The sequence below is a fragment of the Setaria viridis genome, chromosome 3 (genome assembly GCF_005286985.2).
Source record: "Setaria viridis chromosome 3, Setaria_viridis_v4.0, whole genome shotgun sequence".
Classification (NCBI taxonomy): Eukaryota; Viridiplantae; Streptophyta; class Magnoliopsida; order Poales; family Poaceae; genus Setaria; species Setaria viridis.
This window is the reverse complement of record NC_048265.2, coordinates 21,487,032-21,514,489: the sequence shown is the minus strand read 5'-3', so window position 1 is coordinate 21,514,489 and position 27,458 is coordinate 21,487,032. Positions and strand designations below refer to the sequence as shown.

At 43.0% G+C, this 27,458-nt stretch overlaps 4 protein-coding genes across 4 annotated transcripts; 3 read left to right on the top strand and 1 right to left on the bottom strand.

Annotated features, from left to right (window-relative positions):
* Positions 1-871: 871 nt before the first annotated feature.
* On the bottom strand, positions 872-11,230 carry LOC117847100 (histone-lysine N-methyltransferase, H3 lysine-9 specific SUVH4). Its single transcript, XM_034728258.2, has 15 exons — positions 10,611-11,230; positions 10,430-10,495; positions 7,463-7,543; positions 7,327-7,381; positions 7,092-7,201; positions 5,259-5,438; positions 4,750-4,848; positions 4,283-4,381; positions 3,462-3,511; positions 3,244-3,332; positions 2,778-2,976; positions 2,488-2,593; positions 2,226-2,408; positions 1,656-1,886; positions 872-1,161 (listed from the first exon to the last, which is right to left on the bottom strand). The coding sequence occupies exons 1-15, from the start codon at positions 11,070-11,072 to the stop codon at positions 1,048-1,050; spliced, it is 2,124 nt and encodes a 707-aa protein (XP_034584149.1). The 5' UTR covers positions 11,073-11,230; the 3' UTR covers positions 872-1,047.
* Positions 11,231-16,344: 5,114 nt separating this feature from the next.
* On the top strand, positions 16,345-20,001 carry LOC140222373 (UDP-D-xylose:L-fucose alpha-1,3-D-xylosyltransferase MGP4-like). The gene is made up of 4 exons (XM_072292795.1): positions 16,345-16,894; positions 16,999-17,160; positions 17,263-17,478; positions 19,328-20,001. The coding sequence occupies exons 1-4, from the start codon at positions 16,421-16,423 to the stop codon at positions 19,535-19,537; spliced, it is 1,062 nt and encodes a 353-aa protein (XP_072148896.1). The 5' UTR covers positions 16,345-16,420; the 3' UTR covers positions 19,538-20,001.
* Positions 20,002-20,142: 141 nt separating this feature from the next.
* LOC117849138 (uncharacterized) lies at positions 20,143-21,900 on the top strand. Its single transcript, XM_034730725.2, has 4 exons — positions 20,143-20,486; positions 20,578-20,746; positions 21,012-21,084; positions 21,444-21,900. The coding sequence occupies exons 1-4, from the start codon at positions 20,315-20,317 to the stop codon at positions 21,696-21,698; spliced, it is 669 nt and encodes a 222-aa protein (XP_034586616.2). The 5' UTR covers positions 20,143-20,314; the 3' UTR covers positions 21,699-21,900.
* A 233-nt stretch (positions 21,901-22,133) lies between these two features.
* On the top strand, positions 22,134-26,043 carry LOC117848169 (UDP-sulfoquinovose synthase, chloroplastic). The gene is made up of 3 exons (XM_034729499.2): positions 22,134-22,342; positions 23,608-24,668; positions 25,424-26,043. The coding sequence occupies exons 2-3, from the start codon at positions 23,643-23,645 to the stop codon at positions 25,823-25,825; spliced, it is 1,428 nt and encodes a 475-aa protein (XP_034585390.1). The 5' UTR covers positions 22,134-22,342; positions 23,608-23,642; the 3' UTR covers positions 25,826-26,043.
* The last annotated feature ends 1,415 nt before the right edge of the window (positions 26,044-27,458 follow it).

The following is a 27,458-nucleotide window of genomic DNA, read 5'->3' as shown; positions in this document are numbered from 1 at the left end:
GAACTTTCCATGAAGGGTCAAGTTCGTCCATGAACTTTCAAAATGGTCAATCTAGTCCCTTAACTCTCATTTTTGGGTCAAACACGTCCCTGTGCAGATGTGGCACTGCATGGTGGCATGAGATGAAAGTGAAATGCCCGTTTTGCCCTTGGTACTGGGAACTTCTTATGCTGCTCATGTTCCTCTCGGTGGCACCGACGACTGACCCCTCCGAGTCACTGCTATGAACTTTCAAAATGGTCAATCTAGTCCTTAACTTTCATTTTTGGGTCAAACACGTCCCTGTGCAGATGTGGCACTGCATGGTGGCATGAGATGAAAGTGAAATACCCGTTTTGCCCTTGGTACTGGGAACTTCTTATGCTGCTCATGTTCCTCTCGGTGGCACCAACAACTAACCCCTCCGAGTCACTGCTACGTCATCCCGACCGTCGATGCCCCCCGTGCCGCCGACCGCCCCCACGCCACCGCCAGAGCCAGAGATGCGAGGAGTAAAAGAAAAAAAATCCTAGCATGTAGGTCCCACCTATCATTATGCAAGAGCCAAGGGCAAAACGGACATCTCACATTCGTCTCATTCCACCATGCAGGGCCACGTCAGCACAAGGATGCGTTTGACTCAAAAGCAAGAGTTTAAGGACGAACTTGACCCTTTGTGGAAAGTTCGGGGATAATTTTGGCTATTTTGCCAAGAAATAACAGAACAGGTAGACATCAAAGATATAGTCACAAGAAACAACGGAATTATGTACCGCATCATGGGAATCTGTTTCATCGATGACGAAGACATGTTTCCAAACTAGCAAGAGTATCTTGTATTGAAATGGGATTTCTATGGTCAAACGTTTGGGTGCCCAGATCAGAGCATGCATTGAGAAGTTTTATCAGGATTAACTTAATGCCGCACAATGAGCGTGCTCCCTCCGTTTTAAATTGTAGCTCATTTTGGATTTTCTAGGTGTATGAACCATTATGAAGAACAAAAGAAAGGCATAATGAACAATGAGTTTTGATTCTATCATATCATATACAACACGATTGGAGAACCTAGTAAAGTCGTTTACGGCAATCAGGAGCACCACAGTGGCAAGCCAACTTCACGATTTCGCCATCTGCCCCAGTGACACTGTCCAGGTGATACCCGTAGTCGTATGAGAGCTCCTGCAAGTCACGTGATAATCTTGGTTCAACAACAGGGAAAAAGGATTACAACATAGTCAGGCCCGCAAAACATTTTATTTGACAAATCAACAGCAGGAAGATAAAAGGTGGCATTTTATGATCACCAAGGTTAATGTGAGACAAACGTGCATGCTCAAAGGCTTGGGAAAGGAACTTGTAAGTTCAGGGGCCTGTGGTGCAATTTTTTTTCTAAAACTACTACTTCACACGCTTAGCAGTCCTTTAGTAACATGAAGTGCATCTTTATATATGAGAGCACTTGAACTGTCTTTTGATAGAGAAAAACATGGTTGAATAGGGGAAAAAAGTAACATGAAAAAATAAATCAATTATTAAGTGACTAATGCTCTCAAGTTCAAATTACTAAATGCTGTCGCTTCAACATGTATGATTTAACCTGGCTTAATTTCCAGATAAATGTATTTCCACATTATTTCAGAAAGGAAAAAAAGGAACTAGCAACAAAGACTCACCTGAAGAGGGGGTATGGTATCAGCTGCAAAAAGCATAATTTTTGCTAGCTTGATATCGCTATGGGAGCTTAACACGCACTGGATGAAAAGGTTAGGTTGGCAACTGTGATTTATGAACCTTGCAATGTTGCCAACAGAACCAGCATCAATGCAATATTCAGGGGCTTGAGATGCCACCGAGTCATGCTCAGAATGAAGTGATGCTATGTGAAGTTCTGAGCCGGCCCTTTGCTGCAGAAAAAAAAACATTTAAACAGCATTGTAACTATATGTGTTAAGATACCACATGACAATTTTAAGCACTTCTTAATATTTCTGCTGCTTCACCGATCCCAATAAATAAAAATAACTTATATGAAACTAGCAGCCAGAGGTTGAATATTTCTGTTGCAAGTTGAAGACGCAAAGGAAACCATTGGAATAAGATTTCGTGGTCTTGTGCAGGGAAAATCAAGAGTCCAAAAATTTGAGTCAAGCTCAGATTGGTTTCACTTCCCAAAAGGAAAACCAAGCACGTAAAAAGGTCCAGTACGACAGTTCTGCCTAACCAACAAAGAAAACATTTCATACCTCTCTTCCATCCAGGCCTTTAATTGTTTGAAGACAATCTATATCAAATATGTAGTTGTTTTCCAGCAATCCTTCAACTTCTGTAGTCCTCCTTAGTACCCCAGTGTACTCGCAAATTAGGGCCCCAGGAAGTATAGTGTCCCACGTCCTAACACCCCAACCTTTTGATTCTGTCTTGAATACCTGGATTCACAGTGCAGCAAACATGGAAAAAAATGACGAAGGATGATAACCGACACAAAGGAAGAAACAAAATAATAACCTCCAGGCGGAGCTTCAATCCTTGCTGGGAGGTTCTGTTAACACAGTTGCAGTGGCAGGTACAATTAGTACCACACTCATACACAACAGCTTTTGGCTCCACTAACCTGAAGGTTAATCATATGGTTAAAAATAGAGTAGAATAAAAGAAAGTTCGAAAAAACAATTCTTAATCCCATGAGGGCACTACCCTGCTCCCCAACACCCACCAGACATTGAAAGTAACTGTTTACTGTCAACATGTTTCCAGCCAGCAAAAAACAACGAAAATCTAAAGCAGGAAAATATTACCTTCCAACACTGCTATGTTTAGAATCATTCCGATTAGCATTTTTCCTTTTTGTTGACACATAGGGTAGTTCAGAACCATTACGCTTAGCACACAAGCAATGTTCAGAGGTAGAACAATCTCCACTGCAATTACAACCAATTCTATCAATCGGTATCTTGATATGTTCTGGAATCTGCAGTGACTTGGAGTACACAAATCCTACAAGGTGCGAAAGGCACAGAATAGATCAAACTCTGTTCAAGAGTTCTTGACATTTTGTTACAGCGAAGCAACACTTATCAATCAAATATTTAAGTTGCAAGAAGACAAAAGATCAAATAATACCAACCATTAAAAGAAGCAAGCAACCTTCTAACATAAGCAGAAGAAAACAAACACAAAATTTCATAACTCAAATAAAAAATGAAAAATCTCAATCTAGGTGTAACAATGGATATGAAGCTTCTTTTAAGGCCTGTAGCATACCAGATGGAGGAACAGGAGGATTATCAACTAAATTTGTAGCAGGAATTGGGAAGCTCTCCTGACCGTTAGACATGTCCCTACAAACCAGCCTATTGAAACAATAAAAAATGGCTTTTTAGATGTAAAAAGAAAAATTTAAAGCTCACATCACAAGATTAAACTGAGAAATTTGAATAGTAGACTTCAAAAGTGATATGATGAGTGATTGAGTAACACACCCAGGCAATTCAGATATTGGCATGGGAACATCTCCACGGGTAAATAGTACCTGCACATGACCACACATATGTGCTTTTAAAAAATAAAAGCCAACAAATAGAATGGCATAAAAGCATACTGATCAAAGCAAACTACGATGTGGAACAGAAATCAGTATTTACAAATGCTGCATTAAAATCCTAAACATTAGTACAATATAAGAAATCAGTCCACACTAAATGTTATATATCCTATATGAATTATAGAGGGATCTTCCATCATGGAATGTAATCTCTAAGCTTCATGCTCATTGTATATCTTGTCATAACATCATTATCATCATCAATACTACTGTGCTACTGTACAATTGAATTAAAAGATTGTTTATAATAACAACGAACGGAAATTTGGACGATTTTCTGCAGCAACTTAGAAAATATCTGAACAAAGACACAGTAAATGAATGTGAAACAATATCCACTTCAGGGTCCTAAAACGAATAACAGGAAAATAAAATATGTAGCCTCCTGATTCCCAGAAAGTAGACAATTCCCAACTGCTTCCTGATGGTCATATTGCCAACTTATCTTTTTTCATTTCAGTTCTATGTACACTTTCTCACCATGTTTTTTTTCTTCATAAACATTTCACAACCTCGCCAACAGCATGAGTGACTGTCATATTCCAACCAAAACTAGCTATGTATACATGACAATTCAGGGTTAGATGGTTGCAACCAGGATCTTCAACCCTGTCCTGTACAGCCTACATTGAAATGCCCATAGAATTGTTCTTATGCAGCAAGAAATTAAGGGTGAAATTAAGCTTTGCTGTAATATACCTGAGAAGTCGTCAAAGGTGGTTGGCCTTCAAGCCGTTTCAATCTATATTTGAAAACCAATTCCCCTCGCACTCCTTTTTCTGGCAAAAAGTCCACAACCTATGGTAACATTGAAAGTTATAAAATAAGTCATTTCGAAGCACTACTATGACTACGAGAAAAGTTCAATTTCAGAATCAGTATATATGACAAACATGATAGATTTGCGTGTTTCAGTGATGCATTAGTTTAGTTATCATCAGAATACCAAACTTTCTGTTGAGGAATACGACTGCCTAACCTTTTCATCTTCCATTTTTAGACAAGATTATTATGTAAACTTAATATAAGAAATATATTGATGAAAATGCACGTATTTCATGACAAGACAAAGTAGAGTGGACACTTTAGGGAGCCGGTTCAAACTATCAGAATAAACACTTAGCATAGACAAATATGTGCCAATAAAATCATTTGGGAGATGAAACCTTATACAGCCCATCATAGGTGTAAACTTTTCCAGTATAGCTGCTCTTTTCAACATGCCCACGGATAACTCGTACAGGATTACCATTATCCATGCTGTTCTGCAGGGTCAATAGAAAAAGGTTATTATGAACAATTAAAAAAAAACCCAAAGAGTGGAAAGTTTGCAAAGAGAAGTGCTAGCTAAATTTGAAAAGCACGAGTGTGATCCAACTTTGATTAGAGAACTACAAGATAAGATTCCAAAATTGTAGGGAACTATTTTCAAATCGGGAAAAAGCAAAAGACAAAAGAAAAAAAAAGATGTTTCTTGATCATGAATCAACATATTTATGTAGTCTTGACACAAAATAAAGAGAGAGAACAGTGGCTCTAGAACAAAATTTATACAATAGAAATATCCTATCATCCAGATGGAAGTGGTCAACAGGGTCTGGATGGAAGGGCAACTGTAAAAAACAACATGGATTTTTAATCGGAATATAGGATCAAAGGGAACATGACAACTAACCTTCAGCGCCAAGTTTCCACGAAGCAATGTTTGTGCAGTTTTCTGTTGACGGTTGCCAAGCCAGTTGTTCCCATCCTCACCAGTGTAAATTATTTCATTTGCATTATCAACATCATCTTCATATACTCCCGATAATACAATGCAAGTTGCTAGTGGGAAAGTAAAGTCCTCACACCCTTTCTGCATAATCAACAGAAAACACTATTGCGTAAATAAAACTTTTTTATGGTAAAGTTATAGACAATGACAATGTAACATAAATATAGCCACATGCATTTCAAATGAATCAATGTGAAAAGATAAGTATAAACACTTTTTATTATTTCAAAATTTAGCATTAACTAAAAAACTCGACAAGAGGGGGAGATTCCCCCAGGCTTTGTTCTATAAAGGTGTTGCGCGTCGAACCAGGATCGGGATAGAGTTTAAACAACTATCAAATTCAACGCTCTAACCAGTCCACCGCAAGAAGCTTGGCAAATTTAGCCTTAAGTTGCTTAGAAACGTAACTATGGCCATGTTTCGCAGAGCTCCAACTCTTAGCTCCACACCAAATCTGGAGTTTGTAGGCTAAATTAAAGGTGGTCTAAATATTTATACTTAGACTAACATAGAAACAGGATAATTCACCCAAATATACTTAGTGTAGCTCCAAGAATACTTGGAGCTAGGAATACTCAGCTCTACAAATTCTTGGAGTTGTAAGTTGGCGCAAATATATTCTAGTTTAAAAAGGAAAGCCTCAACTACCATTTGGATCTACAGAAGATACGAACAAGTATAGAGCATTAGCATTAAGACAAGAAGTTTGGATTTCTTTCCAGCTACAATTAGCACTCTTTTGGCAACAACCATCCATTATTCCCATTTTCTGCACTCGTTATTTCAAGGAACGTGAATAAAATATGTGAGATATGCACGTGATTACTAATAAGAATATAATGGTCAATAATCACTTAGTGGCTTAGTGCTTCTTAATAAATGTAGAAAAGCCATGTGCTAAGGCCTCGTTTGGATCCCTGGACTAAAAATTTGTCCGATATTCGGATGCCATATAGGACTAAACATGGGATAATTGCAAAATTAATTACATAAGGCATGGCTAATTGTTGAGTAGAATCCATTAGTCTTAATTAGCCCATGATCAGCCCATGTGGTGCTACAGTAAACATGAGCTAATCATGGGCTAATTAGGACTAATGGGTTGTACTCACAAATTAGCCATGACTTACACAATTAGTTTCACAATTAGCCCATATTTAGTCCTTCTAATTGAAATCCAAACATCGTACTGAAGTTTAAGTCCAGGGGATCCAAACGGGGCCTAAGTATTGTTGGAGCCTTTAACGCACACACATTGTGGAATGACACATTGATGTCGGTGTGGTGTTTATCTTATATAAGCCTTAAATAGCACTTCAACTAGAAAGCCTTTTACAGCATGAAAGGTTGCAATTGAAAAAATCTAGGTTCATACTGAACCTTTTTATTATTTTTAAAAAAACATGTAGGAGGAACTGCATGTGTAATTAGTAAAGCATAAATAGGCACCCAAATTTGTTTTCAAAGGACTTGGCCTTGAGGGGTCAAGGCATACATGCACACCTTTAACCAACTGAGCTAAGCTCCTTGTTCCTATACTAAACCTATTTTGTCTTATAATCTGCAATGAATCAGGTACATGCTGAAGCAGTTTCTGTGTTGATATCAATTTCACAAGTGCAACTGAACTGATATGACTCTTAAAAATGGGTCAATGTAACATTACAGATTAGAACTTCTAATGTTATATATCTGCAGCTGAAGTATGAATATTCATTCAACTAAATTTACCTTGTCTCGGTATTTCATACCCATGTAATCTATACCATTCAACCAATGGCTGTGAATGCCTAGAGCAACCATCTCGGCACGTGAGTAGAACTGATCCCCAACATCAATCCCTATAAGAATGGAGACATTTATAACCTTTGCCTTGTCAACCAACATAAAGAAACTAACAACATAAACAAAAACTATTTGATCATTTGTAATATATTTTCTATTTGAAAATGAAAGCTATACTAACCAGGTAAATGACCTATCCTTTTCTCTGTATAAAGTACAGCACCACTTTCTTGCATCTGTTTTTATTTTTAAGAATACCATAAGTCCAACAGATCAATAAAATATAATTCTGAAAAAAGTCATTAGCAGAAACATGCCTTTGTTAATGTTTTCAGATCAGGTCGTTTGGATGCTCGTTTTGCTTCCTGGTAGCTACCATTGACTTGGCTGTTATGATTCTGCATTCACAAGATGCAAAAGAAATTTAGATAATTTACCTGTTATTCCACGCACATGAAACAAGGATCAAATTGCAAAACTGAGAAAAAAAATGTAGTGCATGGCAGTTGCCGGTAGGATATGTGCATTCATGCTTGACCTTTGGTTTACAGCCATTAGTACTTCCATTCGAACCTCTCTTGACATGTTGATATTCTAGAGGCATGGTTCTCCCATATTCACTAGGTATCTACATTTTCGGCCATAAAAGATCATATAGGTATTTGCTAAAATAAAAGGCTCTTCTACAAAAATCGTTCAGGACTAAATGCCATCTAGAACTAGCTACAAAGTACAGCATATTAGCTGCCTCCCCAGCGGCCGGATCCGCTTCCCTCCCCTTGCCGCCCCTTCCGCTGCCGGTGGGCGGGCGGCGGGGGTGGCCGCGTCCCTCCCCGGCTGTCGGGTCCATCGGGGGCGGGGCTCCGTGCACCGCCGTCGGGTGGCCGCCCCCCCCCTCCCCCAACCCCTCTCTGGTGGCTGTGGCGGCATTCTTCGGCTCCTTGACGCCCGACGGTCCCTGTGCTTGCGGTGGTGGCGGTGATTTCTAGGGAGGGAATAGCGCATAGGCGAAAGCCTTGTGCCTGCCTTGCGGGTCAATGACGGCAACACCCCCGGGTGTCACTTCCCTTCTCGAAGGCGTCATTCATTCCCCTTTTCCCTCCCCTACGGTGAGCTTCCGGGTGAAAGCCTTGACCGTGTTGGTCGGACGACGACGGTGCCAGTGGCATCGCCCAATCCCTTAAGGCGTCGTCTTGGAAGCTCAGCGTGTTCTTGCTGCGTCACTGTAGGGATCGTTGCTAAACACCGCCCCCAGTCGTCTCCGGCCGGTCAGGGTCCTCGTGGTGGTCGTCTGTTCTCCTTGGGAAGTGTCTTCTTCTGCGCCTGCCTTCGCTTCGATTCGTCAACTTCGCGGGTTGCTTAGGTCGTTGTCGTCTGGCGGATGCTTTGCCGCCATCGTTGGTTGCATCAGGCAGATGCTTTGCTACCGTCGTTAGTTGCTTCGGGCGGATGCTTTGCCGTCGTGATCGTGCTGGTTGGGTGGATGCTTTGCCACCGTTGTTGTGTTTGGGCAAACGCTTTGCTGCCGTGATCCTGATGTCTGGGTGGATGCTTTGCCACCTTTGCAGTTCTGAGACCTTTAGCACCCTTGATGAGGTTGTATCTTTTGGTAGGTTCAGGAGAGTGGTTGTGTCTAGGTTTGGGGTTCGAGTGGAATCCGTTTGCGTGCGCCCGGTTGGCCCGTGTTGTAATTTAACGATCCATCATTATTTCTTCTTAATACAAAGATACGCAGCTCTCCTGCGTATTCTCGAAAAAAGTAAACCATTCAGAATGAAGATTGTATGCATCCATATACAAAATGGATATAATACTATGATCCATTCGAACATTTTGCAACCTCCGAACCTGTCTAGCCTGCTTCCTAGCTGCAGGGTCTGCTCCTTTGCAGAGTGGTGGAGAAGGTCATGGAAGAAATGTCCAAAACAGCACAGAAAGAGGTTTAATTCTCTGGTCATTCTTGGTGCATGGATTTTATGGAAACATCGCAATGCTTGTGTGTTCGATGGCTCTGCTCCTAATGTCTAGGAAGCCCTGCAGGCCTTCAAGGACGAGTTCCACCTTTGGCAGATTGCTGGAGCCAATGGGCTCTCAGCACTTGACCTGGGTAGAGTGACTGGTTAGAGTTCGAAGGGGTTTCTTTAGGTCAGGTCCTTAGTGTTGTTTCCTCGGTAAGAGTCTAGTTCTGTAATCCCAGGATCCCCTACTCTGGCCCAAGGTGGGGTGATGTTGCTTTGTAATTTGGACCTTTTTCCTCTCTTAATACAAAAATACGCAGCTCTCCTGAGTGTTCGAGAAAAAAAAATACTATGATCCATCTATAATGGTTAGAATTTAGAGTATGGTGAGGAAGCACAAGCAGTACGTGATTCATTATGTTTTTCATACATACTACATTTCAAGATAAAGATAAATAGATGCAGCACATGGAAGCAAACAAGTAAATGTAAGGGCTCATTTGGTGCCGCTGCATCCGGCTCCAGCTCCTGCACTGTGCGTGGCAGGGGTGTCAGAGGAGCTGGAGCCGGTGGAGCTAAAATCTGTGGCTCCACCGGCTCCTTGCCGGTCTGTGAGGGGGAGGAAGAGGAGAGAGAGAAAAACAGTTCCCGTGAACAGTGTAGCTACAGTACATGAACAATGACGTGTCAGGTGGAGCCGGAGCCGGTGGGAGCTCCACCAAACTGGCCCTAAGTTTACCTCACCAATTATGTCTTTTAAGCATTGAAGTATAAGCTAATTATCCACTTTTCCTATCAAACAAAACTTTTAAGGCCAACCCGTGAGTACATAGTAGATCGATATGGTACCAGAGCTAAAAGTTTCAATTAATGGTCCTAGCTCGTGTAACCTAAACAAAGAATTGGACATCACCCCTATTTCCATAATTGGGGATAAGGTGAGGCTACACATGAGGAAGTATAAGTGAATTGATACCCTTTTCCTATTGGTTTAACCATTTATAGTTAGCTGGCTGATGCATGGTAGCTCAATAAGAAACACAATGGCTGCTATATAGTACACTACCATTAAGATTTCACATGTGACTTACACCCAACATGTTTTTGTGATTGAATTGTGTAAAAGAATAAGAATGAAACTACACAACTTTGCTTCCTTAACTTGGATACTATAAAAAACTGTACTGAACCACACACACATCTCTCCTATCTAACCTGTATAAATTTCGTTCTATGAGCCAGATTTTAGTTTTTCAAGACGAATCTACGTAGAGAACTTAGTCTTACAGCCTAACTGATTAACGCAACTCAACATCACAACCAAACCTGACGTTTGAGGAGCCTGGATGCCTTGAGATCTTGCATTACGGCCTCTGCTCTCCGTTGCTCCTCCTGCATGCAACAAACCATGTCAGGCTAAAAATAGACCGACTACATTCTTATCCGTAACCATCCTACCCCCGATTTCTTTTCCCTTTCAACGACAAAATTAACGAAAGGAGGGAACCTGAACAAAATGGAGGTAGTTGCTGCTGAACACCCGCAGCGTCTCCTTCACGCGCAGCCTCCAGCTCTTGCCGACGCCGCGCTCGTCGGCCCCGCCGTCCGTGACCGCCACCTCCTCCTCCCCGTCGTCGATCATCGGAAACGCCTTGCCCGCCGCCGTCGCGCTCGCCGCGGCGCCTGTCATGCGCCGCTTCCTCCCATGCTCCTGCGCCGCCGCCTCCTCGACCTGCAGGATCGGCGGCTGAAACTTGACCGCCGCCGCCGCCGCCGCCTCGGCAGCCTCCCCGCGCCCCCTCTTCCTTCCGCGCCGGGCCTCAGGCTTCTTCGCCTGGCCGCCGCCGCCGCCGTTCCTCCAGCGAGGCGCGCGGCGCCCGTTGGGGTCCGCGTAGTTGGGGTACCCCTTCTCGGCGTACCGCGCGCTCCGCGGGCGGGACGGCGGCGCTGCGGCGCCCGCAATCACCATGGCGGCGGCCGGATCGCGCGAACCTTCTCTCCTCACGGCGACGGCGTGGGTTTTGGGAGAGAGGTGGCCGGTGGGGCGTCGGAGGGGAGACGCGACGAGACGGCCGAAACGGGTAAAAAAGGGAGGGAGGCAGGTGGCCAGGTGGGAGGGCCGGAGGGGGGAGGCTCTGCCTTCAACCATTTGCGGGAATGAGTGACGATTTTACAACGCTGCCCTTCGAGTTTTTTTTTTTGACACTCTGCCTTGGGAGGTGATGACGTGATGTGCTGTGCTGTGAAAGCAGGTTTTGAATTCCGAGGTCCGGACCGACATGTGGGTCTGATTGCGAACAAAATCAGGCATAATGAACATGACCTATCACTTTCCGGTATCATAAAGGAACTATTTCTGTTAAAGTACTTTAGTTGATCGGTATCATCCTCCACAGTAGTACAGTACCATGAGTGGTTTATCGGAGCTGTCGAACTAAGCTGATATATGGCTGGCTAGCCCAACTTCGATGGAAAAATCACAAGCAATTTGAAGAATTTAATATTCCTGTTAGCAGATGAACTATCCGCCAGCCATCTGAGCCCCTTTTGCACTAATTGCAAAGAAGTCTTTTTCTCTTTTTAAGTGCTACATTCATGATTTTGGTTAGCACCTACTTTTGTTTGGTTGCTATAAGGGACAACCAGTACTTTGTTGCTTTTGTACAATCAATTCTAATTAAAAAATAAAAAACTTTGAGGTAAAATCATCTATTTAGGGATTAAATATATAAACTCAAGACAGTAGGATTTTAATCAAATTATCGATTTGTCATTTTTAGAGAAAAAATATTGATTTATCATTTATCCAAAGCTAAACCAAAAAAAGTTCCGCATACGTTCACAAAATCTACCAATACCAAGTTAAGATTTTAAAATGTCATTACCACACAAAACTAAAATAGTGGGGGGACATCAGACTTGCAAATGGAGTAATTAAAGACGTCCTTATTGCTTTGTATACAATTAAAACAAAGCTAAGAGTGATAGTGCTCAATGGCAATATGTATTTATTGTGACACTGTGTTATATAGTTGGAAATTCTACTATGTTATAGTTACAAGATCTCATACCGTGTTACAGTCAAAGATACATTGCTTCCTACCGTGTTATAGCTAGAGATACCTATAGATGGAGATCCAGCTATGTTATAACCGGAGGTGTGTTACAACTAGAAAATACCATTTTACAGCTAGAAATAATATATACGTTACACCTAGAGACTTTATCGTGCTACAGCTTACCGTATTATAGTTGAAGATACGTGTTATAGCTAGCCATGCTGCAGCGAGGAGACCCTACTGTATTACAACGGAGATTCTACCGTGTTACAAGCAATTTACCATATTACATGTTATAGTTGGAGGCTCTATCGTGTCTGAGATAAAATCTTATAGTGAAAAATCTACTATATTATAACTAGAGATTATGGACAGAGATGGAATTTGTTCATGATTTAACATATGGCATCAAGATTCTTTAGAATTGAATGAAAAACTATGTTCAATAAAATTATATAATGGTCCATTGAATTAATAAAATCGTCATTCTTATTACGAGATCCAGTGCAGACATTGTCAGCCGTTCGATTCCCCAGTCAACGGTTCAGGTTTGTAGCTACAATGATCAATGGTAGAACACAATGCCAAGTGAATAGTACTCTATCCGTCCCAAATTACTATTCGTTCTTACTTTTCTAGATACATAACTTTTTGCTACACACATATATATTATGTTTAGATACGTGGCAGAATCTACGTACCTGAAAAAATCAAAACGAATAGTAATTTGAAGGAAAAAGTTCATTTTACTCCCCTCACCTATTCACTTTGTCCATCCTACCCCTAGACAAAATGTTAGCTTAATTTACTCTCTCCTCCTATTAATACCGGGTCAATTTAACCCCTACATAGAATTTCCACCTTAATTGTCCTACGTGGCATGGTTTTGACCAAGTCAATTCTGTGTAGACGCCAAATCAGCGCATGGCTAGGTATGAGCGGAGCCGATCTAGACATCACAAGCCGAGCCTTCGCACGCCCCATGCTGAGCCCTGTCCCTTGATAGCCCCCCCTCCCCTGGTGTAGCGTTGCCTTGCCATGCGTGTTTCTGCGGCCGACGCGCTCGCATGTACAGACCAGGCGCCGTTGTCAAGTTCGGAGGGAAAAAATGATGCAGCATGAAGCTATTTCAATCGAGGCAACAGAACTGACACACAGTACATGTAATTTAAGCATCGCAATGCACATCCACATTTAGGAAAATTCATTCCCCACTGAGTAATCAAGTATTGGTGTTAGGAATTAGAGAAATTGGATTAAAGTTCAGTAACCAAGAATAGAACACTAGCAATGAGTAGGTAGCAGATCGATTCTTGATACTTTTAGGTTAGTAATCCGAATACTAATTCACCGATACAGATACGACAGCGGTAAACTAGAACTATTTTACTCAACTATTCTTCTTCTTCGATGGTCTCCTCACAGCTAGTTCCTTCCTATTGTTCTTCTGAAGACTGACAGAACTGAAGAACGTGTCACTAACAAAACTGAATCTCGCACAGACTACATTCCTGATTGTTGGGTTGAAAAAATTTGGGCAAGAATGCCAATATATCCATCTCTCTGACAAATTGCCCAACCCACCGTGCAATTGGAATCCTACAACATCTCAATCAATCAATCAATCTCATGAACTTGCCCTACCCACCGTGCAGCAGCAACACTAGATGACCTCAGTCCGTTCCCAGTTCATGATCCACCAGCGTCGTTCCAATCATCCAGTTCTTGTGGCAGCGAAGACGACGAGCGAAACCTCCGTGAGGGAACAGAACCGATTGGGGAGAAGCATGGGCGATGTGATCCGGGACCTGGGTGGCTCGCGTCTCGCGGAGTCGCGACTCGCGATGATAGTTGGAGGCGATGCGGCTCATGGTTGGCGCGGGCTGTTCGGTACGCCGCTGCAATAGATCGGCTCGGCTCAGGTCCAACCTTTTCACGTCAACATCCACATGTGCAAAGATTTTGGTCAAAATCGTGCCACGTAGGACAATCAAGGTGGAACTCCTGCTTAGGGTTAAATTGGCCCGATATTAATAGAAGGAGGGGGTAAATTAAGCTAACATTTTGTTTAGGAGATGGGATGGACAAAATGAACAGGTAAGGGGAGTAAAGTGAACTTTTTTCTAATTTAGGATGGAAGGAGTAGAATACAAAAGAGACTTCCCTCTCATGTGACTACAACTTCCAAAAAAACTTGCAGTGGTTATTGCCACTTCACGGGATCTGTGGCCTACAAATGCGATGTAGTAGAGATTAAAAGATCGTTGTAGTGGAATGCAACACTATACATTGATTTTTTAAGGGTGGATCAGAAGGGAAGATATAATGCTATTGTGGGTGCGTTAGATATAGAATAAGATCCCAAAGATCTAATTGTTACAGTAGAATAAGATTGTTAGGAGTGATCGATTGTAGTTTCCATCTTTACAATTACTTTTTGATATCTAAATGATTATATATTCTGTATAAAGTAACCCCGTATCTCAATTCGAGCAATCTAATAATAAATGAGTGTGCAAACATTTTTTAGCTTGATATATGAGTGTGCAAAATATTTTTCAGTTTGATGCCACTAATCACACTCAACTAAAAAAAATCTCGCACAACGCCTTTTTACTTCGGCGTGATTGAAATGACTTGGCAACCAAACACTAATTGTAATGTGATAAAAAAAGTTTTAACTGAACTGTGACAAATGGTAACAAAATTTGTATAGGATCAGCATTCAAAATTTTTGATTGCCCGATTCGAGAATGGAAGCTAATTCATGGGTTTGCTTGGAAGACTGCCCTTCCTCTTTTTAAGCGTCCAAATTTCGCGAATTTCGTGAATTTCATGAAATTTTGGTCTTTTCAATGATGATTGAAATCACTGCTTCCTGAAATTTCGTTCTCTTCATAGAAAGATTCACTTTTAGTCCAAATTTTCACCGAAATTTTACGAAATTCGGTATTTTCGTCAGGACTGAAAAAATTGGAGAAACGAAATCCCAATCCCTGTATTGGATAACATCTTGGTTCATTGCTCTCGGTCCTGACTAATCAAACCAAATCAGCCTAGTCTGGCAAACAGGGCAGGTTGCGGCTGTCAGTATCCTGCGTCCACATCAGCCGCGAGCTCACTGCTGGCACAAGAAGCATGCCGTCGGCGTGGGCTTTGCGGCACACAGTGTGTGCTCCACTGCTCCTGCAAGCTTGCATACAATTTTCACCAATAATCCAAGTCAATTAGATAAAAGAGTATTCATACTCACATGCTTAAAAATTTTAAAAAATAAAAAATGACAAGATCATTTGTGGCCACAAACATGCCACGGGCTTAAAAGAATAAAAAAGAAAATCTGAAAATTAATAAATATGACAAGGACATTTCTAGTCACAGACTTAGGGGATGTTTGGCACACAGGGGCTAAAATTTAGCCCCTGTCATATCGGATGTCTGGATACTAATTAGGATATTAAACATTGGTTAATTACAAAACTAATTGGACAGCTCCTAGGCTAAATCGTGAGACGAATCTATTAAGCCTAATTAGTCCATGATTTGACAATGTGGTGCTACAGTAACTATTCGCTAATGATGGATTAATTAGGCTTAATAGATTCGTCTCGCGATTTAGCCTAGGGTTCTGCTATTAGTTTTGTAATTAGCTCATATTTAGTCATGCTAATTAGCATCCGAACATCTGATGTGACAGGGCTAAAATTTAGCCCCTATCTCCTAAACACCCCCTAGAAATCCAAAAAGTCAGAAAAACTGAAAAATAAAATGGAACATGTTAAGAATAGGATATTTCCGGTCACACATTTGTATTTTGTTTATACTACAATAAGGACAGATTATATTAAATTAACTACGAAATAAAACCAACCTTAAACCATTCCTGTTTTCGAGTTTGCTTGATCTCAATTCTCAAGTTTTCTATACTGCTACACACATCGACCATATAGATAAGCAATTACTCCTTCCGTTCCAAATTGTAGGTTGTTTTAATTTTTCTAAGTGCATAATTTTACTATGCACTTAATATAGTTGTATGTCTAGAAATGACGTGCAATTTGGATCGGAGGGAGTATTTTATAAAATCTACTGGTATGTTTTAGCAGAGTTTACATGGAGAAAGTGTCAGAGCCTGATACTAGGCTACTAGCCGGTAGATCCCAACTTTGCAGTAGCATCACTCCACATTCTACTCCGCCCACCTCCCGCGTCCCCCGCCTCACGACAGGCCGGAACCCCCGATCTCCGGCTAGTGGCAATGTCGCTCCACCAGCGGCCGCACCAGAAGCCGCAGGCCGCCGGCGACTCCCTCCCCGTTTCCTCCCCCTCCGCCGCGGCCGCCCCATCCCGCCCGCTCCCCCTCCTCACGCTCCCCTACCTCTTCTCCCTCCTCGCGCTCCTCTTCTTCGCCGCCCTCCTCCTCCCCTGGGGCCCCGCCCGCCCCTCCTCGGCCCCCGCCTCCCCGTGGCGCGCCTACACGCTCCAGGAGGCTGCGGCCTTCGCCGCCGCCGCGGGCAACGGCACCGTACTCCTCGCCGCGGTCTCCGGGCCCTACCTCCCCTTCCTCTCCAACTGGCTCATCAGCGTCCGCCGCGCCGGCCGCGCCGACCAGGTGCTCGTCATTGCCGAGGACTACGAGACCCTCGACCGCATCAACGCCGCCTGGCCGGGGCACGCCGTCCTCGTGCCCCCCGCGCCCGACGCCCAGGCAGCGCACAAGTTCGGATCCCAGGTAAGGAGAAATCCCTCCCTCCCTCCCTCCCTCCCTCCCTTCAAGTTGTTCGATGAAATGTCCCCATGCGTAAATGCGGCTATCTCGTTCGTCTGTGACTGCAGGGGTTCTTCAACTTCACCTCGCGCCGGCCGCGGCACCTGCTGCAGATCCTTGAGCTGGGGTATAGCGTCATGTACAACGATGTCGACATGGTGTGGCTCGCCGACCCGTTCCCCTACATCGTTAGGGATCACGACGTGTACTTCATGGACGACATGACTCCTGTACGTGTGTAGTTGATGCGTTTGTGATTGGGCTCTCATTGAAAGTTTGTGATTGGGCTCTCATTGAAAGATAGCTTATTGGGTTGGAATTGTGGGATGCAGGTGAAACCACTCGACCATTCGCATGAGCTGCCACCGCCGGGCAAGAAAGGGAGGACTTATATTTGCAGCTGCATGATCTTCCTCCGGCCGACTGAAGGTGCCAAGCTGTTGCTGAGGAAGTGGATTGAGGAGCTCAAGGAGCAGCCTTGGTCAAAGCAGAAGAAGGCAAATGATCAGCCAGGTTTCAACTGGGCTTTGAACAAGACTGCTGGGCAGGTTTGTTTCTCCTTTCTTCGTTTACAATGCAACAAGACGGCAATGGTCACCACAGCATTTGGTTGGACTAATCATATGTATACCTTAGGGTGATATATCTTGCCATTTATCTGCTTGTACAAATTAGTGGTTTGCTTTAATCGTGCAGTTAAGTCGTATATCCACAATGCTAAATGAAAAGGCATGTATTCACTAATGCAAAGTAAGGAGTGCCTGTGATGGATTGGGCATTAGCACCCAGTGTTTCAAAGGCGTCGCCTAGGTGTCCGGGCGGACCCAGCTCGCCTTGGGGAACCAGTCCGCCTTGTTGCCTAGGCGATAAGGCGCGCACAATTTGCCAAGGTCGCCTTGTCGCCTTTAAAACACTGTTAGCACCATGAATTATGGTGTTGGGGCAGGGCTTATATGTGAACTGTTTGGAGGTGGTTTCAGGATCTAGCATAATTAGCCTACTTCGGCATTAGTTTGGCTGTTGGACCAGGATGAGTGGATGACACGGGTTTAACTGATCGTATCTAAAACATTACGAACTACCTGCCAAACTGGCCCTGAACATTCTTAAAAATTGCACTGGTTTTTCTTTTATAAAGAAATAATATGTGACAATTTTAGAGCAGTTTAGGATTGTCAAAGTTTCGGTAACTGTAAGTAATTTATGACTTTATGAGTATGCCTCTAGCCCTCTACATAGGCATTTGTCTGTTTTTTTTCTCTGTGCCTGTATTTTCCTTGGTGACGTCACGTCTTCATGTTATTATGTACTAGGCAGTGTGGACTTGTGACTTTGTAACATTACATTTCTGCTTGTAAATTATATGAAACCATCTAGATTTTACATTATATGCATCAGCCTCTTATTTGTGATTCTCATCAAGTGCTGACTTCCCATAAATATAATGGCTTTCCTTTACAAATGACTGATATTTCCTGAAGTTAAATATGATTTATGAACTTTGGTGAGGCATGTTACATCCCTGTTCGAGTCTCTTAGATCACAGTGTCAAATACATATTGAATTTAAAGTTAGATAACCCTTAACATCACCTTAATCAGATTGTCTTGACACTGGTTCTAGTTTCTTATAACCTCAATGCTTATATGGATGTCATTTTCATAATGCGTGTAGTCAAGCTTCTAAAACCTTGATTACTAATATATGCAAAAAATATATATATTGTACTTTCCCATGGAAATGTTATCAGTAGATTTGTAGTTAAAAATGCTTCAATTTTTTTGTGCAATCTTCATTAAAGATTGTCAGTGTAAGTCAGGACATTGGTTCTAGGTTTTTACATCCTCTGTGTTCATATGGATGTCGTTTTCAGAATGTGTGTAGTCAAGCTTCTAAAACCTTGACTATTATATGCCCAAAGAAAAAACTTTCCTCATGGTAATGTAATAAGTAGATATGTAGTTAAAAATGCTTCCACTTTTTTTTTGTACAAGATTTATTAAAGACGGTCAGTATAAGTCTGGATGCATAGGGAGTAGCTTCTAAGGTACTGTATATAATAATGTCTCTTTAATAGACATACGATGGTTCTAATAGGCTGCGTGTTCTTTTTTCACTTTAATGTATAGTGGAGTAGCCTTTCGGACAAAAGGTCTGAACATAAAATTCTGTATGTCTTCTGGCAACAGTCTTGCTGGATTCTAGATTTATCAATTTTAGTTTATGTTCTGTTTCTAGAAGTATATTTTTGGATGTCCTTCAGATTCTGAAAGTAATACATAGCCGTATGACACCTAGCGAAGGATTCCGTTCTGTTTTCTTATCATACTTCCATGGATCTTTGTCTTCAACCAGATTTGCCCTTTACAAAATTATGAACAGAAGATATGCTTGCAGGTTGATGTGTACCTGCTGCCTCAGTCTGCATTTCCAACTGGAGGCCTATATTTCAAGAATAAAACATGGGTCAAGGAGACGAAGGGCAAGCATGTCATTATACATAATAACTACATCACAGGGTTTGAGAAGAAGATAAAACGGTTCCGTGATCATGGGCTGTGGCTGGTAGATGAGCACAGCGATGAGTCTCCACTTGGCAGAATATGAGCATATGCTGTCAAGGCTGAAGCACATTTCTGCTTGCAACAGCATTGCAATTTTGTTACTGGGTTTGACTAGCAGGCTGCCAGTTTCCACCAAACCAGACATTGGACAATGTTCAGTTCGTGACGCAAGATGCAGCACTCAAAGATCAAATCCTTATGCAGAAGATATTATTTGCTAACATCTTGTTTGATCTGTATGTCAAGCCCTTGTAGAGGTATCCTCCATGATGATTAATTTTTTCGATTGTATCTGTTCTTGTTGAAAAATGGCATATTGAGGTGCACAGTAAGACCTTAGAGTGTGGCTGAACAGATATGTCGGTTAGTACATTGGCTGACTCACTTTCTGTATAGGATATAGCATAGACTTTGTTAGCCTGTATCAACATCACTGAAAGTAATTTATTCTTTTCAGCTGTAGGGGTTGAGTGAATGTTATTGCAGCAGCAATGCTTTGGGACTGAACCTTTAGTCTCCACCTGCATAATGTCTGACTAACCCATTTTCGAGTTTTGATCTCATCTGGGCAACCTCTTTGCATGCTTTTCGTGGTAAGAAAGGCTGGTTTGGTCAGCATGGAGAAGCAGGCCAAGTCCGAGGGTATCGTGTTTTGTGAAGGAAAACTAGTTTCCTCGCCAATCCCAGAGGTGTTTGCTGACGGTGTACGTATGGCATGTGCTAGAGAATCCAAGCTTGCGTTGGCCCAGAGTCACTGCCGTTCTTGTGTTGTGCCCTTTCCTTGGCTGGTGCTTACCTGACTTTGCTTTCAGCCGGAGCGATGCCGTTGCCTTTGTCTCACACAAGGAACATCACTGCTGCGCCTACAGAGATATATATATCCTCACGCCCGTGCATACATGTGCACACAAAACAAACCTCTCCTCCCTTGTTAATTGTGGTTGCAGGGACTCAGAACTCCATGGGCCAAGGAGCTGCGAAGGCGAAGCAAGGTATGCCCAAGCAAAAAATTCAGCGTGAGAATGGAGCTGCGTTTGTGTTCGCCACGAATTCGACTGAAAAATTGCTCGTTTTGAATGGCAGGGGGTGAGGAGGCGGCGGCGCAGAAGACGGAGAAGAAGGATGAGAAGAAAGCGCACAAATCCAATGACGCAGACGAGCTCATTGCGTTCATGAAGAAGCACTACGACGAGAAAGTGAAGGACGTAAAAACCTTCGATGCATTCTACCACGCCATTTACGAGCTCATCGAGTAAGTTTTGGTTGTGCACAGTTTCCCCTTGGGTTTATTTGAGTAACGCAGAAATTCTCAGGACGATTCCCAATCCTGCCCCGAATACAAAGAGTATAAGTAGCTAGGGCATTTGGATCATTCCTAGAAGATGTTAGGCTGTTAGCATTCATTCATTGTTCGGAACACCAGGTGTTCAGAAAATGGCGCAACCAAACATTGTTAGCAAACGCTTTGACAAGATTGTTCTCTAAGCATTCTTTCTCTTGCTTGCAATCTTCTTCAGGAGGTTTTGCGAGGAGCGTGGGCAGTTGCAGTACAGGATACCAACAAAAGCGGAGCTCGAGAAACAGTACTATGTGAGGGGATCCTTTTACGGCAAATCCTTTTTAGCTTGATATATTTCACTACAATTAACTATTCAAAGCTGCCTTAAACATTTCTTTTTCGTTCCAAATATTTCCATGGGTTACAAAGATCATGCTTTTGGAAAGTCTTGACAATTCCTGCTCATGATTGGTTCCTTGAGACATGTAGTACCACAGTTCTTCACACCACAGCTCAGGAACATCGAACGCCCTGTTTATAAAGCATTTCTTTAACATAATTATAAAAGAATCCACAGTGCAGTTCTACAATTAATAAATAAATAAGTAAATAAATAAATAGATGAAGTACGTATTCATCCAGTTTAATTCCCGTTTTCCTGCAAGCGCAGAAGGCCCACCCGACGGGCACGGCGAACCTGACCCCGGAGCAGTTCGAGAAGATCGCGACGGGGATCCTGAAGATGGACAGCTTCACCTTCGGCAGGGCGGCCGTGGACATCCTCGCCTTCCTCTTCGGCCTGCCCGTGTGCGCGCTCCTCGCCAAGAGGGTCGTCCCGGGCCTCAAGTCCATTTCCGACGACATCGTCATCCCGGCGGCCACCTCCGGCGCCGTCATCTACCTCGCCAAGTCCAACAAGCTCTGACCGGTCGAAGCAGCGGGGTGGTGGCGTACGTACATGTGCCGGAAATAAAAATGCCATTTGTTGTTGTTACTTGTAAAAACAGTAAACGTACGGTGTCAAAAGTTTAACTGCTGGAAGGGGGCTGGGCTACCGTATAGCTTGGCAAAACTGGATTGTTTGAACCTTACAACTTGACTTGAAAAACAAAAGAGATTTGACCTCACTCCATCAGACTAACAATTTTGAACTCGAAACCATTTTGAACCAATAAGAAAAGACCACAACAATCCATCAGAGATTCAGAGATCTGGCTGCCTGTAAGCCTGTAATAATAGCTACTGGCTCGTCGTCTTGTGCGGATAGAAAAAAAGAGCGATCGTGACCGCTCATCCGCTCGCAGGCGGCCAGCGCTGCCGCCAGGTTGCGCTCCCGGAGCGCGCTTTGCCGCAGCTGATCCGAATCGCTCCGCCGAATATCCACCCGCTCCTCCTCCTGACCCCGTGCTCCTTCAAAAATCAGCAGTCGCTCGGCCCCCGCTGCTATCCATCCAATCCTCCTCTCCCCCTCCGCCTCTCCTCGCAGTCGTCGCCCTCGTCCTCCCGGGGATTGGCGCGGTGTGGATAGGCACCAGGACGCGGGTCGATCCCTCCTTTTGGTGGTAACTGGTAAGGAAGAGCCCTTGCTTGCTTAGTTGTTGCTTCGATGGATTGCTCGTTTTGTTCTGCGCATTCATTTCGTTGATGCGAGCCCCCAAATCCCAGTCTCTCATCCTGGGACAGTTAATCCAGTCTGAAGCTTGTAGCTCGTGCGCTTGCTTGCTCCACCGTGAAGTCTGGCGGCTTGTTTTCGCCAAATTCTGGGAGGGGGTTTGGCTGAACCCCAATGCCCGCTAAAATCCGGAGCTCCCTGGCGCGGAGGAAGATGTGCGCTTTGTTTGGCTCTTCCTGTTGTGACCGTGTGTGATATGCGTATGGTGGATTCCTTGACGTTGACCATGGGAGCATCGCTAGGGATGTTCTGAACTTCTGATACGAATGGATGTACGTATACGTATTGCTGCGTAGGATTCAGAGGCCAGGTATGTGGGTGCAGTTTTCTGCATTGCGCGTGTGATAGCCTCGCCTTTTCTGCAGTCGTTGTGGAATCATCAGGAGTTCAGGACGATAGTTATTACATTTTCTCTGGGTTCAACAGTACGTCATATAATTCCATCAATTCCTGCTGAACGCAAGTGCAATGAGCTGAAGTTTGGAAGCACTATCTGATAGCAGATTTTCACTTACTTTTTATGTCTGTCCTGACTCTTTTTTTTTTTCTCTCTTTTTGAGGATAAAGCACTTAGTACCGCTTTATTCCAATATTGAAAAGGATATGACTAGACGAGAATGATAGCAGTTCCGTGCCTGGGGTTGCAAATGTCAGACCCTGTTTGGCAGAGCTCCCAGAAGCAGAGAATGCTCTGGGAGCTCTGCCAAACAATTTTGAAGAGAGAAGTGATTCTCTGTTGATTCTGCGAAGTGATTCTCTGAAATGAACTAATAGACCAGGAGCTGGAAAAAGTAGCTTCTCTTGATTTTGTGGAGTGAGTCTCCATCCTGATTTTAAGAGTTTATGCTAGAGAATCACTTTCAGTCATATAATCACTTCTCTCAGAGAATCAGCTCCCATAGAGAATCAGAATCAGATGAAGCTCTACCAAATAGGCTCTAAGTTGTTTTTTGTGCATGTATTTTTGCATTAAGGAGTAATACATAATTAACTACAGGAATAAAGCATGTTATAGTATGTACGCAATTGGAAGTAGTGTTGTCAAACCTCTTAACCTCTCAAGTTTTGCTTTACATGTTCACCTTGTAATGATACTCTATACTGTAGCTACTTTGTTCCCCCCCCCCTTTACTGACCCTAATTTCTACCGACTATTCTGTAGGGTATCTACAAATTTGAACTGAAAGAGAGAGGATTATGAAAATGGCACATTTGATAACTAACTGTACTTTCAGTGCATCTCCTGCTGTTAAGACGCTCTCCGGATCTCCTAGTTATTGCTGCAATGTTGGCCGATTACAGAACTCAAAATCTTCAAATCTGTCCCTCAAATCTTCTTCCAAGAGACAAAAGAAGTCATATGTTACTTGTGCTAGTGCTGCTGTACAAGGACATACACAAACACCTCTTGCTGGTAGTCAGGAAGCTTCATCCTCCAAGCCTAAAAAAGTAATGGTTATTGGTGGAGATGGATACTGTGGGTGGGCGACAGCTCTTCATCTCTCCAACAAAGGTTATGAGGTCGCTATTGTCGATAATCTTGTTCGACGTCTTTTTGATCACCAACTTGGTCTTGATTCCCTTACCCCCATAACTTCCATCCAAAATCGTGTCCGTAGATGGAAGTCTCTCACTGGCAAGACAATTCAGCTCTTTATTGGTGACATATGTGATTTTGAATTCCTCTCAGAAGCCTTCAAGTCTTTTGAGCCAGATGCTGCTGTCCACTTTGGTGAGCAAAGATCCGCACCATACTCTATGATTGATCGTTCAAGGGCAGTCTACACACAGCATAACAATGTTATTGGAACACTTAATGTCTTGTTTGCCATTAAGGAGTACAGTGAAGAGTGCCATCTGGTTAAGCTGGGAACTATGGGTGAGTATGGAACACCAAACATTGACATTGAAGAGGGGTTTATCACTATTACTCATAATGGAAGAACTGACACCTTGCCTTACCCAAAACAAGCAAGCTCCTTCTACCATCTAAGCAAAGTGCATGACTCCCACAACATAGCATTTACTTGCAAGGCTTGGGGTATAAGGGCCACAGATCTTAACCAAGGTGTTGTCTATGGAGTCAGAACAGATGAAACTGCAATGCATGAGGAGCTATCTAACAGGTTTGACTATGATGGTGTCTTTGGGACAGCACTAAATAGGTTCTGTGTCCAGGCTGCTGTAGGGCATCCACTTACAGTATACGGAAAAGGTGGTCAGGTATGTTTTAATCTCTCGCATTGCCATATGCGTAACTGTTCATTTGACTTATTTTCCCCGAACCTTATGCAACCTGTTCTTTATTAAGGTTCCCCCTCTTACACCTGTGGTTGAAATTGTTAGTATCAATTAGTACATTTTTAAGTTAGAATGCCAGCTAGAGTTTTTAACTCAGGTCCTAGGATTTGAAATCACTGCTTGCAGTTTTTCATAAATCTTGGGTGACTCCAAACTGGATGGTGAGCCATGTTGGCTGTAGGCTGTAGCTCATCTCAGCAAGTACAGAATTTGAATGGGTCATATAATTTACTCTTTTCTGATAACCGCTCCACATCATAATCATTTGGTGACCTGTGGAGATTAAATATTCACGAGTGTGTTACTCTGAAGATCTCATTGGTTTTCTTTAGATCATCCTCTGGGCGAAGAATTCGACAATCTTTTCCTTCCCTCGTCCAGTGTTTCAAACCTGGAGACTGTTTTAAGCTTACAGCACTGCCATGTGCCCATGTTCTCCTAAGCTTGCTAACCACATTGTTGAACAAGTAAAGCAGTAGGGTTTGTCTACACATGCAAATATCGTCCTTCAAATATCACATGCAAAAGAGAACATCTCATAGTCATTAGCAATCAAAAAACCATAGAGCGCAGCAAGTTTTAGCTGAATGCTGTACTTTCAGTTACCACTTTAAATTACTCAGATCAGCAGTGTGGCATTGATTTACTGATCAAACTTCTTGTTATGTCCCCTCTAGACCCGTGGATATCTGGACATCAGGGACACTGTGCAGTGCGTTGAGCTAGCAATAGCCAACCCAGCCAAACCCGGCGAGTTCAGAGTCTTCAATCAGTTCACAGAGCAGTTCTCCGTCAACGAACTGGCCAAGCTAGTGACTGCTGCAGGAGCCAAGCTCGGTCTGGACGTGCAGACCAAGTCGGTCCCCAACCCACGGGTCGAGGCTGAGGAGCACTACTACAATGCCAAGCACACGAAGCTGATTGAGCTGGGCCTGGAGCCCCACCTGCTCTCGGATTCCCTGCTCGACTCGCTGCTCAACTTTGCCGTCCAGTACAAGGACAGGGTCGACATTGCCCAGATCATGCCCAGCGTTTCGTGGAAGAAGATGGGCGCCAAGCCACGGACAGTCTCCGTTTAGAGGAAAGGGGACGTTCCCCTGGCGTATAATGTCAACCATGACATTGACATTATTGACATACGTAATGTAATAATTATGCGCATTAGTATGATGTGCTAGTTAGTGAGGTGTTTTATTACGGTATTAGGTTTCATTTTTGCTGCCCCACGACTGGAACCTGCGATCGAAGGGCACATGTGTATTTGATTCTGTTCGCTCGAGCTCTTGATCTGCTTCAATGTGGACTGATGACTAAAATCCCACGTGTCACCGCTTCACTAGCAAGGAGGGGTCTGTCCCATCCCGAGGCTTGCCCTTTGTGTGACCAAGCTGAGGAGACTAGTCACCATCTGTTGGTCGGCTGTGTCTTCACACTCTGGGCTTTGATCTTTCAACAGCTGGGCCTCATTATCTTGACACCGGATCCTTCAGCATCTCGTTTTTCTAAGTGTGGTGGACAGCTATCTCGGTGGTGCCTAAGGAAGTGCGCAAGGGTCTCAACTCTTTGATAATGCTGGTGGCCTGGGAAGTTGGAAACATCGTAATTCTTGTGTGTTTGAGAATGCTAGGCCTTGCCTTCAGGAGGTTCTTAGGGCTATCTGTGCTGAAGGAAATCTTTGGTGCAGTGCTGGAGCAAAGAAGCTCCAGGAGCTCTTGGCCAGGTCGCCGACATTGGGCATTGTGTCCCTTTGTGGTTTGTGGCGCGTTTGTTTTGGTTCCTTAGTGTGTGCGTTGTTCTTGTACTCGAGTGAGGTATGATCAGACTCGTGTATTTTTCTTCTACTTTAATGAAATGGCACGTAGCTCTCCTGTGTAGTTTGAGGAAAAAAAAAACATTTCACTGATTGAACCCTGGTGAGATGGCTTCACTGATTGAACCCTGGTGAGATGGTGATCGAAAAGTTTGAAACCTTGCGAGAATCGTTTAGTGGAGGCATGATTCTACGCATGCAGAGCTATTTGGATCTAAAATTGGAGTTGGGTATAAATCTCTCTGTTAATATTCTGTCTTTAAACACCAGAAATTACTAAATGAGTTTATAAAAGTCAGTAGTTAAAAGAAAGGGGCATTTGTGTTTGTGCCCCTACTTGAAGGTTAATGGTGATTTTTGCCCTGTTTTTTTTAGATTTTGTGATTTAACTCTTACTTTTTCAAACTAGAGATAGAGTTTGCCTCTATTCGATTAAAAGCACCAACTTATAATTTTGCCCTCACTTTTTCAGAATAGAGGTAGAGTTCACCCTATTCCGTTAAAAGCACTTGACTGTGTCAAATCAGCTATAAAAAGACAAGTTTGCACATGCCGTTTTCCCCTATTTTTTACCCTGTTTTGACATCGGAAATCATATTTGACATATCCTAGAAGAATTTTATCAACCAACTCGACAAAAAAACTGTATATATTTCAATGCCGGTCGGCCAAGAAATTAGATTTGCATACATTTCAATGAGGTTACGGAAGTACAAATCAATCCTAAATGGTTCTTTAGTTACATACAACATATCCAACAACTGCAATGATTTTGCGCTCATTTTCGATAATGATGGGATGGGATGGGATATAGATGTGCAAAGCAATATGGTGATAAACTTTAGTAGTTGGTTTTATCATCCATTCTGAGATGTACATCATTGTAGTGCTGAACTTCCATT

Bases quoted from the DNA above. Each gene is read 5' to 3' on its own strand.
- LOC117849138 (XM_034730725.2), top strand. From the start codon at position 20,315: ATGCCGTTGCCTTTGTCTCACACAAGGAACATCACTGCTGCGCCTACA. The intron at 20,487-20,577 runs GTATGCCCAAGC...TTTGAATGGCAG, and splicing joins AGCTGCGAAGGCGAAGCAAG to GGGGTGAGGAGGCGGCGGCG. The intron at 20,747-21,011 runs GTAAGTTTTGGT...AATCTTCTTCAG, and splicing joins GCCATTTACGAGCTCATCGA to GAGGTTTTGCGAGGAGCGTG.
- LOC117848169 (XM_034729499.2), top strand. From the start codon at position 23,643: ATGAAAATGGCACATTTGATAACTAACTGTACTTTCAGTGCATCTCCT. The intron at 24,669-25,423 runs GTATGTTTTAAT...TGTCCCCTCTAG, and splicing joins TATACGGAAAAGGTGGTCAG to ACCCGTGGATATCTGGACAT.
- LOC117847100 (XM_034728258.2), bottom strand. From the start codon at position 11,072: ATGGTGATTGCGGGCGCCGCAGCGCCGCCGTCCCGCCCGCGGAGCGCG. The intron at 5,439-7,091 runs GTAAATTTAGTT...TTGATTATGCAG, and splicing joins GTATGAAATACCGAGACAAG to AAAGGGTGTGAGGACTTTAC. The intron at 2,409-2,487 runs GTTATTATTTTG...CTGTGAATCCAG, and splicing joins GATTGAAGCTCCGCCTGGAG to GTATTCAAGACAGAATCAAA.
- LOC140222373 (XM_072292795.1), top strand. From the start codon at position 16,421: ATGTCGCTCCACCAGCGGCCGCACCAGAAGCCGCAGGCCGCCGGCGAC. The intron at 16,895-16,998 runs GTAAGGAGAAAT...CTGTGACTGCAG, and splicing joins CGCACAAGTTCGGATCCCAG to GGGTTCTTCAACTTCACCTC. The intron at 17,161-17,262 runs GTACGTGTGTAG...TGTGGGATGCAG, and splicing joins TCATGGACGACATGACTCCT to GTGAAACCACTCGACCATTC.